General features: G+C 51.5%; 1 protein-coding gene across 1 annotated transcript; it reads right to left on the minus strand.

Annotated features, from left to right (window-relative positions):
- Window positions 1-807: 807 nt before the first annotated feature.
- Kcne1 (potassium voltage-gated channel subfamily E regulatory subunit 1) lies at window positions 808-1277 on the minus strand. The gene has a single exon (XM_051191908.1). The coding sequence runs from the start codon at window positions 1275-1277 to the stop codon at window positions 888-890; it is 390 nt and encodes a 129-aa protein (XP_051047865.1). The 3' UTR covers window positions 808-887.
- Window positions 1278-15810: the final 14533 nt, after the last annotated feature.

Raw genomic sequence — 15810 nt, forward strand, 5'->3', positions numbered from 1 at the left:
TACTGGGGATTGGAACCTCAACATGTTTTTAGGAACATAATTCATCCTAAGTCAAACCTGTCACAGCAAGGGCCTTGCTACATCAGTCCCATGCTTCAGTGCCCACATGCGCACCTTCCCCTGTGGCCTTTGGCATGGTGGGGTGGCCACTTTCTCTCCAGTCATAACTGCACACCTTGCTCTTGGTGCCGACTCTGAAGGAGTCATTTTCCGACTGTCCCAGCCCTATAAGAAGCGATTTCTATGCGGATTGAACAGTGTGTGTGAGTGTGTGTGCGCGCGTGCGCGTGTGGATAAGGAAAGCTGTGAGGGAGTTGGAGGCAGGAGGCTAGAGTGTTTGGCCACTGGCTCTTCAACTTTAGCAGAGGTTACAGGAGTGGGGCAAAGGCCCTTTCTTACCACCCTGGCAGCTGGACAGCGCAGGAAGGTGCCGGGCCCTGGGTCATCTGTGCCTCCTGAGAGTGCATTGCTGTTTCTATCAGAGCTGCCTCCAGTGTGTCGACGTCCTTAAAAGGGACAAGGAAGATGGAGGGCACACCCTTCCCTTCTCAAAGGCTGTTTACGAACCGGATTCATCACGTCCACATCCTCTGACTAGAACTTACTCGTGTGACCCTGCTAATATCCAGAGATTTGGGGGAGAACTGGGCTTGCATTCCCAGAGACCATACTGTTGGGGGCTTGGCTCGACTTAAAGAGACAAGAATTAGTTGATCATCTACTATAGACGGGATGTGAGTTTAGAAAACTTGTATTATCGATTCACCCCTTGATCCTTCAATAGCAAAAAATGCAATGGTACCCCTACAATAAAGACTATGACAGGCGTGTGACTAGAGGGACCAGATTGTCCCATGCAGGGTTTGTCTATTAACGAGCTATGGGGTTCATGACAGAGGCTTCAGTTCAGGAAGGTGTGTGACAGGCTGTTCTACAGCCACCTGGTTCTCAATGATGTAGCAAGCCCTGCAGCTCTCCAGAACACGGGCCTGGAAGAAGGCCTTGTCTTTCTCCTGCCAGGCATCCGACTCGATGTACACATTGAAGGGGTCGTGAGAATGCTCCAGTTTCTTAGACCGGATGTAGCTCAGCATGATGCCCAGGGTGAAGAAGCCAAAGAAACCCAGTACCATGAGGATGTAGAGAGCTTCTAGCTTGCTGTCATCTCGGAGCTGAGACTTGCGAGCCAGGCCCGACACGTTGCTGCCCTGTTCGGCTGTCTCCTGCCACAGCGTGGCCAGAAAGGGCACCACAGTGGTGGAGTTAGACAGGATCATCCTGGGCTTCAAGCTTTCCCCGGATGTAGAGCAAAATCCCTGGAAGGAAAATGCAACTTGAAATCAAATAGTGTGAACTGGCCCACCTCCCGCCCATGCTCACAGTTCTTTAGTCTCAGGTGACGGGGGAGTGGACAAACATCCTTCCGTGGCGTATGCCATCGGGAAACGGACAAACATCCTTCCGTGGCGTATGCCATCGGGAAACGGACAAACATCCTTCCGTGGTGTATACATACCATCGGGAAACGGACAAACGTGCTTCTGTGGTATCTGCCATTGGGAGTCTCATTGACCTCTCTTGGTCAATCAGCTAACAACTTGATTCACTGTAGTTCTCCTCACCATCTTCTCTAGTAGGTGGCCATTGGAATGAGTCTCCTCAATGTATGTTACTGCGTATTGCTATGTTGCCTGTCGTAAATGACGTGGGGTCTCTTTCCTGTTTCCTTCATTACTGTCTTTACGGCCCTTTCATGTGCTGTATGCATGTTCACTTCCTTCCAGTCAACCCATGTCCACGGCAAACGCTAATTTCTCTGCCCACAGAGATGGACACCGTGGTAACTACTCCATAAACAAAGCAGATAGCCTGGCTAAATAGCCCACTGGGTGAAAGTTCTGGTTAAAACCAGGCCTGATGACCCGAGTCCCATCCCTGGGACACACAGGGAAGGAGGAGAGAGCTGACTCTCCCCTCTTAACACACGCGTGCGCACACACACACACACACACACGCACGCACACGCACGCACACACACAGAGTAAATAAATCAATAAGTGTGTGTTTTTAAAAGTTAAAAATAAAAATGCACCCGGAAGCAGAGGCAGGAGAATCCCTATGAGTTTGGGTCTACGGCTGGGGATAGTGAGATCCTGTCTCAGAAATAATGAATAAATAATAAACGAACGGGAGGTAAAGAGCCCCTCTCTGCTTCTATGCACCTGGGAATTAATTACACGTCCCTACACTAGTTCCTGGTGGCTGTGGTGGTGAGTGGGAATCTCCCCCATAGGTTCATGTATTTGAGCGCTTGGTCCTGAGCTTGTAGCGCCCTTGGGGGAAGCTGTGGAGGCGAGGGCAAGGGCACCGCGAAGGAGGCACAGCACTTGGCGAGGGCTCGAGGGCCTATGGTCCCGCCTACTTCCAGTTCAGTCTCTTTTGTGCTTTCTTGTTTGCAGATGAAGACGTGATCTCTCAGCTTCCTGTCCCGGCTGTCTGCTCCCAAGCCTCCCCCACCGCATGGACCCTGCAACCGTAAGTCAAAAGAAACTCTTCCATAAGTCATTTTTGGTCATGGTGTTTGTCGTCGCAGCAACAGAGAAGTAACTACAATGGTTTATGTACCTACTCGGACTGAGGCACCGTCCGTCACCTTTGGAAGGGTATGCAATGGGTGGTTGCTATAGTGTGAATGCATCTTCCCCAAAGGCCACACCTTGGAAACTTGGTTCTCAGTGTAACAGTGCTGAGCAACAAGGTCACCCAGTCATTGTGCTATAAGGATATGCTGCCCTCATAATTGGACAAACCCATTTAAAGATGAATATGTTACTGAGGGAATGGCTTTGTTATCCTTGAATTTATTCTTAGATGGAATGGGTTATCCATGGCGGACTTGCTCTGTCTAGCCTTGTGATGCCCTCTGTCATGTTGTAATGTAGTACAAGGTGCTGACCACCCCACACCATTGGATATCTTCAGGACCACGACCCAAACCAAGCATTATTATTCCTCACAAACTGCATAGGTGTTCAGATCTATCGAGAATGGGGGCGGGTCCGTTCCACTGTGGCTGTCTCTCGGGGCAGCTGTATCCACTGAGTAGAAGGCATACCCTATAACATGGCAGCCCTTGTACTGAGTGCCAAGTTTACCAGCACTCTAGTCTGAGGACCTGGTGCTCCAGGCCTCAGGCTCCCACCCTCCAGCTTTGGACTCTGGCTCCGCAACTTCAGGGACGCAGGGTTATAGGAATGTCCCTCAGCCCCTCTCGGGTTGTGTCTTTTCCTCTTTGTAAAACGGAAACAACTCAGCGCTGTTTCCAGGCTGTTGGGTCCCTGACCACGCATGGAATGTGGCCGGGCTGGGTTGACAGCTGGTGGTCCTGAGTGTGAACGTGGATGGTTGATCTTGACTGTAGCCTTGACGGGTTCGAGAGACGCCTAGGATACTGGTGAACGGCACCTCTGGGCACATCTGTGAGGCCCCTTTCCAGAGATTAGATCATGCAGGCTTTGACCTAATCAATGGTTAAGTCCATAATGGACTCGGGATTTGGGTAGACTAACAGGAGGCGGTAGACCCGCAGAGCCGAGGCCGAGTTGAAGAACGTGGGTGGTGGCTGTCGTCTTCGAAGGGTGTGCATGCCCCTTGGCCCTTTCCTGATACTGCTTGCTGCCTTCCGGCTGCAGCACGGTGAGCAGAGCTGTGCGCTTCTCAGCCCAGAACCGGCAGAGCCAAGCAACGGAGGATGGAAACCTCTGAGAGTGTGAGCCAAGTCAAGTCCTTCCGGATGGCTTCCTTAGTGTTTGTCACAGTCAGAGGACATGACTGACATAATGAAACCATTGGGTTTTCTGCCTCACTTAGGAGCTGCATTCCTAGAATTTGTGGCTTTTGGTTTTAGGTTTCAGTTTTACCATGGTTGAGCACTGGCTCTCTCCCGCACTTTCTGGAGAGAGCTGTCCTGAACGAGAAAGGAAGCCCATCTTTCTGATTGCCAGCCTGTTAGGGGTGGGGAGGGTGGAAGGAACACCAAGCTACCAATTCCTCAACAAAGGAAAGAAGTCTAGCCCCGTTCTGACCACAGCGGCAAGCAGGAGTCATCTAGAAACAGATCAGAACTCAAAGCTCAGCGACGTCTTCTTAAACAAGCTGAAACCATTTAGGGATTCTCAGGCCCCTCCCCCCAGAGAAGAGCAGGCATCCAGCTGACAGTATAATTTTATCTCCAAAATCCCAGAGTGACCGACCGACCGACCGCACTGACAAACAACCCTGCTACCATCAGGGAGTTCTTACAGGCCAGTGCCTATGTGGGTGACGCAGGCAACACAAGGGGACCCAAATGTTAACTGATTTAGAACCAATGACTCTAAACAGCAAACTAATTTCAGAGTCAATTCTGTATTTAATTTGTACTTGTAGGTTTTTTTTTTTCCCTCCTGAAAAGACCTGTTTCTTAAAACCAGACAGAAATCACCACGGTTAGAAGAAACGGCCCCAAACATCTGTTTCAAATCCCCCTGAGCCTCCACTACCCTCTGCTCCTTCTGAGGTTGAGTTTAGCAGGCCCGCCCGCCCGCCCGCCCGCCCCAGAAGCACCTGTTGAGCTGGGGACTGCCGAGCCCCCCCTTACAGGGCTTCGGCCTCCTAAGACTCAGGTGGAGACTGGGAATTTGTCTGCCAGGTGCCATCTGACACCTGCTCTCTGGGTTCTCACTGCTGCTCTGGGCACTAGCTTTGAGAAGCCCATTGAGAAAATGATGACGCCTGGATCCCGCCTCAGAGACAGAGACGCTAACGATTCAGCCCCTGGTTCCTGCCTGACGAGAAGCGGCACTTTTAAAAATGCTCCCCGAGATGGCGTGAATGTGTCCCCAGATCAGGTGCTGGAAAGAATTCTCAGGGAAACTGTGCTGAGAAATGGGGGCTGTAAAAGGTGCTTAGGCTGAGTTCTGGGCTGTTAACCTCCCTCCCTTCCTTCCCCTCCCACCATGGGACTGCACAGATAGAAAGAAGGCTCTGGTCAGGTGTGAGCCTTTGGCCTTGGGCTTTCAACTTCCCAGGACGGGGTGAAGAGATTTGTCTCCCGAGAGTGTCTCATGTAGTCCACACTGGCCTTGAACTTACTGTGTGCCAAGGGTGACCTTGAGGGGTCATGCCTCCACCTCCTCAGCTGGGGTTCTACGATGTCACCACACCTAGGTGACTCTTTCCCAGGATTGAGCCAAGGGCATCAAACGAGCTACACACCCAGCTGGAGATGAATTCCCCGCCTTATTGAGTCCAGGTGCTTTTTGTCACAAACAGAGCTCTGTACTCCCGACTGACATTGCCAGTCAGGTCTGAGGCATCGGGGCTGTGCAGTGGCAACTTAGAAACAGACCGGTACTTTCTACAGAACACCTGGCAGAATTAACTGACTAAGGACGTAAAGCACAGTTCCATGGTCTGCTGTTCACATCTTCCTCGTTTTCTAGATCTTTCCTAGTCTTGCATGCGCCTCCACAAAGTATTGCCTTCACTACGCATGTGCTGACTCACCCTGGCGCCACCTTACGCCGTGATTATCTTTATGCTAGGCCAGAAAAGCCTGCTTAAGTCCCCGCCTTTCACATAAAATCTCTACAGTACTTTGCATGAATGCATTGCTTTGCTTTTGCTAAATGCCCCCGCAACCCCACAAACCTTGCAGGTCGTTCGTTCACTATGTATCTCATACACCGAGACTCCAAATGCGTTCGCCAGTGGCCTTGTGGTAATCCTGGCAGAGACTGCACAGGGTGCCATTTGGGAGCTTATGTCACATTCTCCAAGTTCACTTCCATGGGTGTAAGGGCATCCACAGCCCGGGGGCCCTGGGGTCAAGACTGTTGGGCTCTGATGGGTGTGGAGAGCAGCTGGTCCCAACAATCTTGATTTACAGAAAAGTGAGCCTCACGGCACTGAGATGGGCCTCCCACGGTTATCCCTCCTATCCAAACACCTGGGGGCGGGATCTTTTAGCTACCAGCTCCCATTTTATCGGCACAGAGAGCAGCGTCCCCAGGACCTTAGAGAGAGGAGATGGACACCTTAGACCCAACGGCCTGGGGAAGCAGCCACTTCTCAGGTGTAGCTGGGCCTCACATGTGAGGGCTGGCTTTGTCCCTAAACATTTCCTAAGCTATTAGTCCTAGGTTCCACACAGACAGCGCTGCCCTCAGAGGATGGTTGGCGTGAGTCCCTGACGCTGCACGGGCAGCAACACCAGGACCCAGGAATGCCCAGTTTCTAACACAGCCAACCAGGGCTCAGCTTGGGCAATGGCTGGGATTTCTACCTATGTCTGCAGGTGCTGGGGCTTGAAGCAGGGGCATGGTCCCTGTTACAATAGTGCATGTGTGCTTTTTCCTTGAAAGCTCAGACCCAGAGCTGCAGGTCCCCTGGGAGTCACTGGGGACTCGGGGCTCTGGGAAGCCGAGCAGAGTGAACAGCTCTGTGTGACGTCCTCCGCTGCACCCTTCTGCATCCGGGCCCTGCCCCACGTGCTCTGGTTAGGTTACCTATCAGCACCGATAACAGTGTGGAAGCTTCAGAACAAAAGGCTTTCCCAACACTGGTAACCTTCTGAGAATTTGAGGTTTGCTCACTGGGCAGGGCTTTTCTAGCAGTTTAGGTTCCAGGAGAGGTGGGGGGTCACGGTCAGAGCTGAGGTCTGGTTCCTGTGCCTCTCAGGTTTGGGCGAACCAAAGAGCCCTCCCCTAACCACTCCTTATCTCCATGGTGTGGGTACATTCTTGTTCTTACTGACAAGATTCCTGAAGCATTTCCTCGAAAGCACACCCCTCAAGCAAGACAGGGCGCGCTGAGTTACAGAAGCATTTGGCCTTATCTATCTATGGAGAAGCAGACTGAGAGCCAAAGGGACTCCAGACAGCCCTGATCTAGATGGCCGTGACCTTGGCTGAGCCTAGAATTTACACCGATTGTCCTTGGAAGCAAGTGTCTATTGCTTGTGGCTTCCTTTCAACCCCATGTCCAAATTCTGGGAAACACATGCTACATTTATCCCTCAGCAAAGGTCCTCCAGACTCTACAGTCTCCCATACTTCCCTTGGGGACTGAGGCAGATGGGGCTTCTCAAGGAATTAGGACAAAGCGTGGAGATCCAGAACTACTCTCCCCAAGCAGGGAAGCTGCTTTCCGCCACCTCCTGGTGTTACGAGGTCTGAAGCCTCTGAATCTGGTTCTACCCCCCTGGCTTCCCCAGAACTCCCCATGGGCGGGCGGGCGGGCCACAGACACAGAGGTTGGGGTCTGGGCAATGGAAATGCAGACACTGAATATTCAATAAGGGAGGAGTGTGAGAATTTTGGATAAAGAACAAATGACAGCTGAAATTGTTCCCAATGAAGGAGGTAGGAACGGTACCTTCAGCAAACTTAGTAAACCCAAGAAGCCTCAGCTGCCCCATCTAAACCCTTAGAAGGGAGAACTCTACCCTCTCTGCATGCACACACCACAGGGTCAAATACAGCACAAATGACCCTGGCATGACCTTTGCCCCTGCCCTCTTCAGGAGCATGCGTAGGACATCACTGTGGTAGTGTGCTACAGGTCCTCCAAGGGCTACATGGGACAGCACAAACCCCACCCGGCTCTCCCTGTTTCTGCCCCCCATGGTCCCAGCCTCTCTGGAGTAGTTCGCAAGTATGTCTGGACATTTCCTTCCAGGAGCCTCTCGAGTCTGTAGACTATTATCTGCCTCCAGCACTTAGATTATTTCAAGGGGTAGCTATGTAAACGAGAGCTTCGAGTTAGCTTTGATACCACTGCAGATAGAGTAAGTAACTGAGGGGGTACAGTGCATGCTGGGAGGAAGAAGTCTGTGAGGCCCCGGCGACACAGAATGTTTTCCTGTTAAGATTTTAGTTTTTTATTTTTATAAATCTTTTGCATGAGGCGATGTTTATTACCTGTATTGCTACCAGTAATTATTAACATACTATACGTTTGTCCCTCTCTCAGTAATGCTTACGTTCCTTTGTTTGTCTTTCCATAGTATCGATTGAATGCTACCACAGTATGCTATAGTTTTCTTAATCATTGTGCTCACTGTTGAATGTTTATCTTTCCCACCAAAAGGCAAGCTTTTAGAGCAGGGATCTGTGTGTGTGTGTGTGTGCTGTTTTTCATTCTGTCTAAAACAGCTGGAACCTAGACTGCATCTGGCAGGAATGCTGTAATCATTCATCAGAAGCAGGCTTGAATGCATGGGTACCTCTGAGTCCCACCTGGCCTCCAGAGGCACACAGGAGTCCTCGGTGTGTCTGTATATGGGATTCATTCCCGGTCCACTATCACAGGCAAGCCCTGAGGGATGATGGCTGTGCTGGCTCCCTGGGAATTTGGGGTGCCTTCCTCACCCGCTGGGAAAACCACACTGGCAAGGGAGGCAGAGGGTTTTGGCCTGGAATTCCCACCGCCCCGCAAGAATTCCAGCAGGGCCTGTGACCTCAGCAAAGGGACCATCTCCCTGAGCACAGATGACAGCTACAGTTAGTCTTCCTCCTCCGTGGAGGTGGACAGCACTTCTCTTGCTGAAATGAGGGATCAGTGCACAGAGACTTCCCAACAACCCAGGGCGGGGGTGGGGTGGGGTGGGGGGGGTGGTGGTGACCTGCATGACCCGAGGAGCCCTCTTGACCTCAGTGGAGGGTTAGGGATTAGGCTGTCATCTAGCTTTCTCCTACAAGTTTCCTATTCCCTCATTACTGCAATCATGATCAGATACCAATCATGCTCTCCATGTCCCATGCCTTCCCCATGGGAAAAAGGTCAAACCCCAGGAACCTCCCTGAGCAAAAATAATTCAATAATCAAGCAAGCGATAAAAACAAAATGGGTCACCTTCAAATATTTCAGAGCTGGGGTCTCTGAACTTGAGAAATGGGGTGGGGGGTAATTTTCTTTTGATGCGTTTAGGTATTTTCCAAATTTTCTCCGAATGCCTTTGAGTTAATAATACAAGCAAAGTGTTTCCGTATGACTTTCCTATAAGTAAAGACAGGCTGACAGGGGCTTGGCCCCAGTATGAGGGGCGTCTGTAGGCTAAGACTGAGGCATCATGGTCCCAGGAGAGCAAGCATCTGTCACAGAGCAAGCATCTGTCACAGAGGCAGGGGCCCCACACTTACCCGCCTCTGGAATCCAAGGGAGCCGGGTGTCCAGCCCGAGTTCTTGGCGAAGGCTGAGGTTGGGATCCTGGAGCCCTAGGAACCCTGTGCTGTATGACTTGGGGCGGGCGGAGCCTCGCAGAGCCCGGGGATGGGGGTGGGGGGAGTCCAGCCCCGCTCCGCCTACACTGGCCAGCCCAGGTCCCGGAGGTCACCCAGCCCACCCTGCATCCAGCACCAAAGGCGGGGAGCCCTTTGAATGTGGCGGGTGGGCTCAGGGCAGTCTGTAGGGGAATCAAGAGGCAGATCCAGGCAACACTGGACAAACATCCCGTTAATCAGCTCCAAACATATTCATCCCAGAGATGGCTCAAAACCTCTCCAGATTCCTTTCCTTTAATAACCCGCTGGGCCCCTGAAACCCTGCAGCTACTCAGCCAGGCTGCCTTGAGTATCTACTTACTGGATGCTTGGTCCTGGGTCGAGAGGGCAGAGGGGAGGCTCTGCTGTGGGCAGTCAGTGGCTGGAGGCACCCCAGCCCTGGCACCAGCTCCAAACCTCGTGGGCTGGCCGGTATGAACTGCCCTTCTGTCCCAGCGGGAGCAAGCCCTGGAGTAGCTCAGAGAACTTCCCGGTCAATTTCATAGTTGCGCCCACCAGCTTGACAGGTGTGAGTAGGCAGGAGGCAGTCCTCGGGAAAGGGCCTGGCCGGGATGTGACCTACAGCTGGAAGACAGCCACAGTCCAAGGGGCTGCGGTCTTCCTCATCATCTGGTCACTCCCATGGACCACAGCCTCGATGAGTTCCTGGGAACAACTGGCCGCAATTGAGCCCCCCCCCAGGGTCTAACCGCGACGTCCCCAGGCAATCCTCCTGTTGACAAGGCAGCTAAGGAGCTGCCCTCATGTGGGCGGCAGACTCGATCCACACCCTTGGCCACTTTGTGGAGCTCTGAGATGCCTCTGGCTTTGGACAAGTAATTTTACTCCGAGAAATGTATTTCAGGGAGAGGATCTGGCTTTCTATAGTTGTATGTGCAATAACGAAAATCTTGATGCCTAAACCCAGAAAAAAAAAATAACTAAATTATGGCATAGGTGATACAAGAGAAATCATATGAAGTGACTAGCCAATGTTTACACGTGGATTGTAACGAGTCTTTTGCTTGTTTGTTGGTTGAGGCGGAGTCTCTCACGGTGTGTCCCTGGCACCCTGTGCAGCTCAGGCTGGCCTCAGGTTCACAGAGATCCACCTCTGCGAAGTGCCAAGATTAGAGTCGCACAATACCACAGCTGGCTCACACAAAAGTATCTTTATGCTGTAGTGTTACATCAAAAACACAGGCCCTGGACTTTACATAGAAACACACCACCTCACGTCAGCATCGTTTGCCGCCGCCTAGCATCATTGTCCCCAAGAGTGACTTTCCTACTCTGTACCTTCAGCGCGCGCACACACACACACACACACACACACACACACACACACACACACACACACACACACACACGCGCGCGCACACACACACACACACACAAACACGCACGCACGCACTTCCCTTCCAGAGGGGAAGACCCTCCATAAACCTAGTCTACAGATTCGGATTCTTTCTCCTCGGTGCCATGCATGTGGAATCTTCCTGCCCACCTTTTCAAAGCCAGGTGTCCAACGCGGGATGGGGGGTGGGGTGGGTGAAGGCTGGAAGCAGCATGTTTGTCCTACCAAGAATTTATGTGCAGTCCTTTCATACCCAACCCAGACCCAACCAGCTTCCTGGATCACTATCTCTCTCATCAGGGGCCTCCCACCTGCCCCTGGGCTTTGTGAACGGGAGCATTTCCAGAAGCGTGGCGGCGTCTCCAGCTCTCTTCCGGGTTCTCTCCGTCCCACAGGACGAGTTATTACTACACTGCAGTGCTTGGCGTCCCCTGATTGTCACTGTGGGGCATGCTCTGCCCTTGCAGAACTTGACCTGGCTTCCCCCTCTGTTCCTCTCTCCCCTTTCCTACTCGCCTCTGACCTTAGGTATGATGTACATGACCCCAGCCCCTCCCCCCCTCCTCCTTTCTTCGTGGTCCCTTTAGTAAAGTCATGGCAGATATGGCCCTGTTCTCCTCAGTAGATTTAGTTTCATCTCCCACGAGCCCCTGCTCCAGTGAGCATGACATCCCCAGACCAAGCACTTCCCATCATCCTCTGGTAGGAATTCCTCAAATCTAGACATCCTGCTTTCTCCTGACTTTTCCCATTCGACGATACATCTGGTCCTTGGCCGTCCCCTGTTCAGCTGGTGTGCAGCTTCCTGCATCGAGCTGGGCCGCTCCCCACCCTCTGGCTTCCCTATTGTCGTCCAGGCTAGTTAGCTTTGCATTACCTCAACAGTCACCTTAGAAGAGGAAAGGTTCACGTTGGCTTCTCTCCACGCTTTGTTGGACCCATGGCTTTGGGCTTGTGGTGAGTGTGTGTCACTGTGGGGACACAGGCACAGCAAAACCAGCCAGACCCTGCCCCTTGCAGAGGTGTTCCCCAAATGTCTTAGCACCAAGCTGAGGATCAAGCCTTTAATACACAACCCTCTGGGGAACATTTAAGGCCCAAACCACAAGGCGGGAGATGCTCAGTGAGTAAATTGCCTGCCTTGTTTGTATGCAAGGGGGCCTGTGTTGCCCCCCCCAGAATGCAAGCTTTAAAAGAGGGTGCATGTGTGCTTGTGTGTGTGCCTGTATGTGTGTGCGTGTGTGCCTGTGTGTACATGTGTGCCTGTGTGTACGTGCATGTGTGTTTGTATGTGCCTGTGTGTGTGCGTGCATGCGTGCGTGCGTGTGTGTGTGTGCGTGCGTGTGTGTGTGTGTGTGTGTGTGTGTTGATCTGCCCTTATAATGAGGTCAGGCAGCTTACCTCAGTTGGGGAGTTCCAGTCAGTGAGAGACATACACACACACACACACACCTTTTTTAAGGTGGACCGCACCTGGGGCCAGCACTGGAGGTCGCCCTCTGTCATCTATGTGCAGGCGCATGTTCTGTGCACAGATGTGCAGTCCTCACATCTGTCTTCTCCTTTTCACCTACACTCTTAAGGACCTCCTAACATGGAACCCCGGGCTGGCCCAGACCCCAGCCCCACAGCAGAGGTCACGGACCAGCTTTGAGCCTATAGGTCTAGGTCTGTTTGTTTACTTAGTTTCCATTTAATTTTTAAAATTAAAAGTGGAAACATCTAGATTTCTGGTTTCTATTCTCAAACTCAAGGAATCTGGCAAGGACCCATCTGGTAAGGTGAGCCCCTCTATGCGCAATTGGAGCTACTCAGCACAGACCTCCAGCCCAGTCCCTCCCTCCAACAGGGGATCCCAACAGGCTCACCTTGCCATGGCCTGCCTAGCTCAGCAGGGTTGGGATTTGTTACTCCCTTCTGGAGTCCACTGACTGTAAAATCCTGGCCAGCCTGGCTGGCCCTTCCTTCCTCACACCCGAGAACTCCTTCCCTGTTTACTTTGGTCTTGGTCGTTGTTGGGGTCTAAGTACCTTTAGGCCGGTCAGTTGTATCATCTTAGACCGATAGTTACCAGCTTTGCCCAGGCAGCTCTTGGGAATGTGAAATAAACAAAACAAAACAACAACAAAAACCTCTATCAGTCTTCCTACTTCCAATTCAAACACCTATAACCAAAGCTGCTGGGATCACAGATCCGTGGCGCCCGGTGGCAGCCAGAGCCGACAGACATGGCTGCACTCAGACAAAGGCTGTTTTTTCCAGTCACCTTAACTGTGCGTCCGTTCTGTGGGACTATGATGGACAAACGTGCCCAGGGCCCAGCCACCCGCTGGACAGCAAGGCACTTATGAACTCTCCAGGCCTCTTGCCCAGGGCTTGAGGGCGTATCTGTGAATGCGGCACACCCTTGAATGACCACGCGAAGAAGTTGTAGCTGACTTTAGACCCATGGCTGCCCTTGCCCTTCACAAACCGCCATAATCTTTATATAGCATTGTGAAAAGAACACCTACCCAATCAAGACAGCTTTTCCAAAAGAAACAATAGAGTCCCCCCCCACCCCACCCCCCCAGCCTCTCCCTACCGTTGCTTTTGTCTGGGGAGTGATGCTGGGCTGATGGGAACACGGATAAATTAATCGCGCCATGGAATGTTATTCGTGGGTGTAAACGGACACCAAATCTGCCCACACAGGGTTTGACATTTGAACATAAACATCGCCTTTATACTTTTCTTTTTAAACTGAGTCGGTCCAGTTTACCCAGACATGGGTATAATCCCTTTAAACACTGTGGGTTTAAGGTTGAAAAGGTAACAATATGCTGGGTGTTCTCCCAGGCCGGGGGGGGGGGGGGGGATGGAGATGAGGGAGTGAGCCTGACATCTCAGCCCTTTGCTTGTCTGTGGTCTATCTCCAGTTCTGAGAACACAGAAGCCTTGAAATGGAAGGGCACTGGCACTCACTGGTACAAGTGGCCTTCCTGGGAAGTGTATGAAGGGTATGTGTGTGTGTGTGTGTGGGGGGGGTTACAAGCACATGTGCGCATGTGTGGGCATCAAGGGAGGTTGATACTGGTGATTTCCTTACTCCGCCTTCACCCTGGTTTGTGAAGCGGGGTCTCGTGCCGAGCCTGGATCTTACCACCTTAGCTAGACTGGGTGGTCCCCTGCCTCCACCTTCCCAGGGCTGGGGTGCCAGGCGTCCACCTCAGTGTCCACCTTCTTTATTTGGGTTCTGGGGATCCAAAAAGGTCTCTGGCCTTGCAGTTAACCAGCTGAATGGTCTCCCCAGCCCATGAAGATTCCTGGGTTTTTTGAAACGGTTGTCTACAGTCACAGTTGTGGAGTTTCTGAGTTTCTGTTTTGTTTTCCCATCTGGAACTTAAGCCCCGAGGCCTAGATAGATATGGATGGTTGTATGTGTCCCCATGGGTCAGTAAGTGGATAAAACAGAAGCAGAGGCAGAAGTAGGCAAGACTTAAAGGAGAGAAACAATAGATTCAGATGGAATTTTCAGGAAAAGCAAATGTGAAAAATCATAGCGTACAATTCATAAAAAAGTAAAATGATTTTAAGGACAGTGTTGATCTTCCAACTGTGTTCTTGTTTTACGTGACATTCTGATCCATTTCATTAATTTTTTTTTTTTTCTCAACAAAGAAAGCGCTGATGGCTTCTCAGGGGCTGATGGCTTCTCAGGATGTTTAGTGTTTTCTGAATTCTTAGGTGGAGCGGGCACAGAGCCCTGGGTCAAATGTATGTATGTGTTTGCCCACCTTGAAGGGCAAAGGCAGAATGCCAAGCCCCCTCTTACCAACATGCCCTCCTAGGCCCATCCACACTTTCTGACAGAATAATCTCCACCCTTGCTGGGAACCCTTCGTCCCGAGAGCTCTTAAGACTGTTTTCTCTTTTCACCCCTTACGCCCTCGCCAGACGCCATCCCGTATCTGCATTAGACAGGGTTTGAACAAGAGCCCCAGGCTGATCGCTTGGTCTGAGGTTACCCTGCTCCTCATGGCCTTGAGCGCTCCATTTCAGGACAGGCCGTTTCCCGTCTTAGCTTGGCTATAACGGACCTCGTCTTCACCTGTAAGCTTCCGAAGGGCGGCTTCTAACAATTTTGCTTTATTTTCAGTCCCCCCATGACCAAGGAGGGACTTGGTCACATTGCATGGCCTGTCCATGCATTTCTGAAATATCTGGTTACTAGTCTGTCCGTGATTTAGGGGAGTACCCTTTCCTGGAATAGTGGTGGGCCAGCCTGAAGCTCCTGGTGGTATTTAAGCACAAAGAGCCTCTGTGACCTCAGGGTTGAGTTGAACTCAGGTGAGGGCTGGAGCATGGACATTTGGACTAGAGCCATGAGCAGGAAGAAACAGTATGAATGGCAATCTAAATGCAAGTCTGCTGTGGGGACAGCAGCTCACGCCATGTCTCCCTGACATTGTTCTTGTGGAAATCGCAAAATGCCACGAAATCTAATAGCTGAATAAACGGACAAGGACATAGTCCTCAACAAAGGCCGCGTTCACCTCATGTTCTGTTACACTTGGCAAGAGTGACCCAAATGAGGTGGATTCTGGGATGCCTCATGGGGTCCCAGGTCCTGCAGCCAGCCAGCCAGCCAGCCACTCACTGGCCCTGAGCAGGGACTACAGCTCAGTTTCTGGTTTTCTGCATGTGTCACTCACACAGTAAGAATGCGTGTTCTATTTAACTTAGACTGGTGTTAGGTAGAAATTCTATGATGAAGTAAAATCACTTCCTGCACAAGAAATTGAGCTGTAAATAAAGACAGGAAGAGGGAGTGAGAGAGGGAATTGGTGGAGGCAGATCTGAGCAGAGCACATTATACACGGGTACAGTTATGTCGTATGAAACACGTTCTTTGTACAGTTAATTCACACTAAGGGAGAAAGGAAGGCTAGAGAAGAGCATCGTAGCCAAGGAAGGTCAGCGAGGCCATGCTCTGACTGTCCTTACCTCTGAACACAAAGCCATAACAGGTAACGTGTTACAAGTAAAGAGCTGAAAAGAAATGTCTGGTTCAACAGAAACAGGAAAGAGTGGCAGATAGTACGCCAGCTCACTGGACTCTTTGTCTAAAACCAGCAAGGAACTTGGCCCTTGCGGGGCAAGCCCAAAGTG

This window comes from Phodopus roborovskii, unplaced genomic scaffold (assembly GCF_943737965.1).
Source record: "Phodopus roborovskii unplaced genomic scaffold, PHOROB, whole genome shotgun sequence".
Taxonomy (NCBI): domain Eukaryota; kingdom Metazoa; phylum Chordata; class Mammalia; order Rodentia; family Cricetidae; genus Phodopus; species Phodopus roborovskii.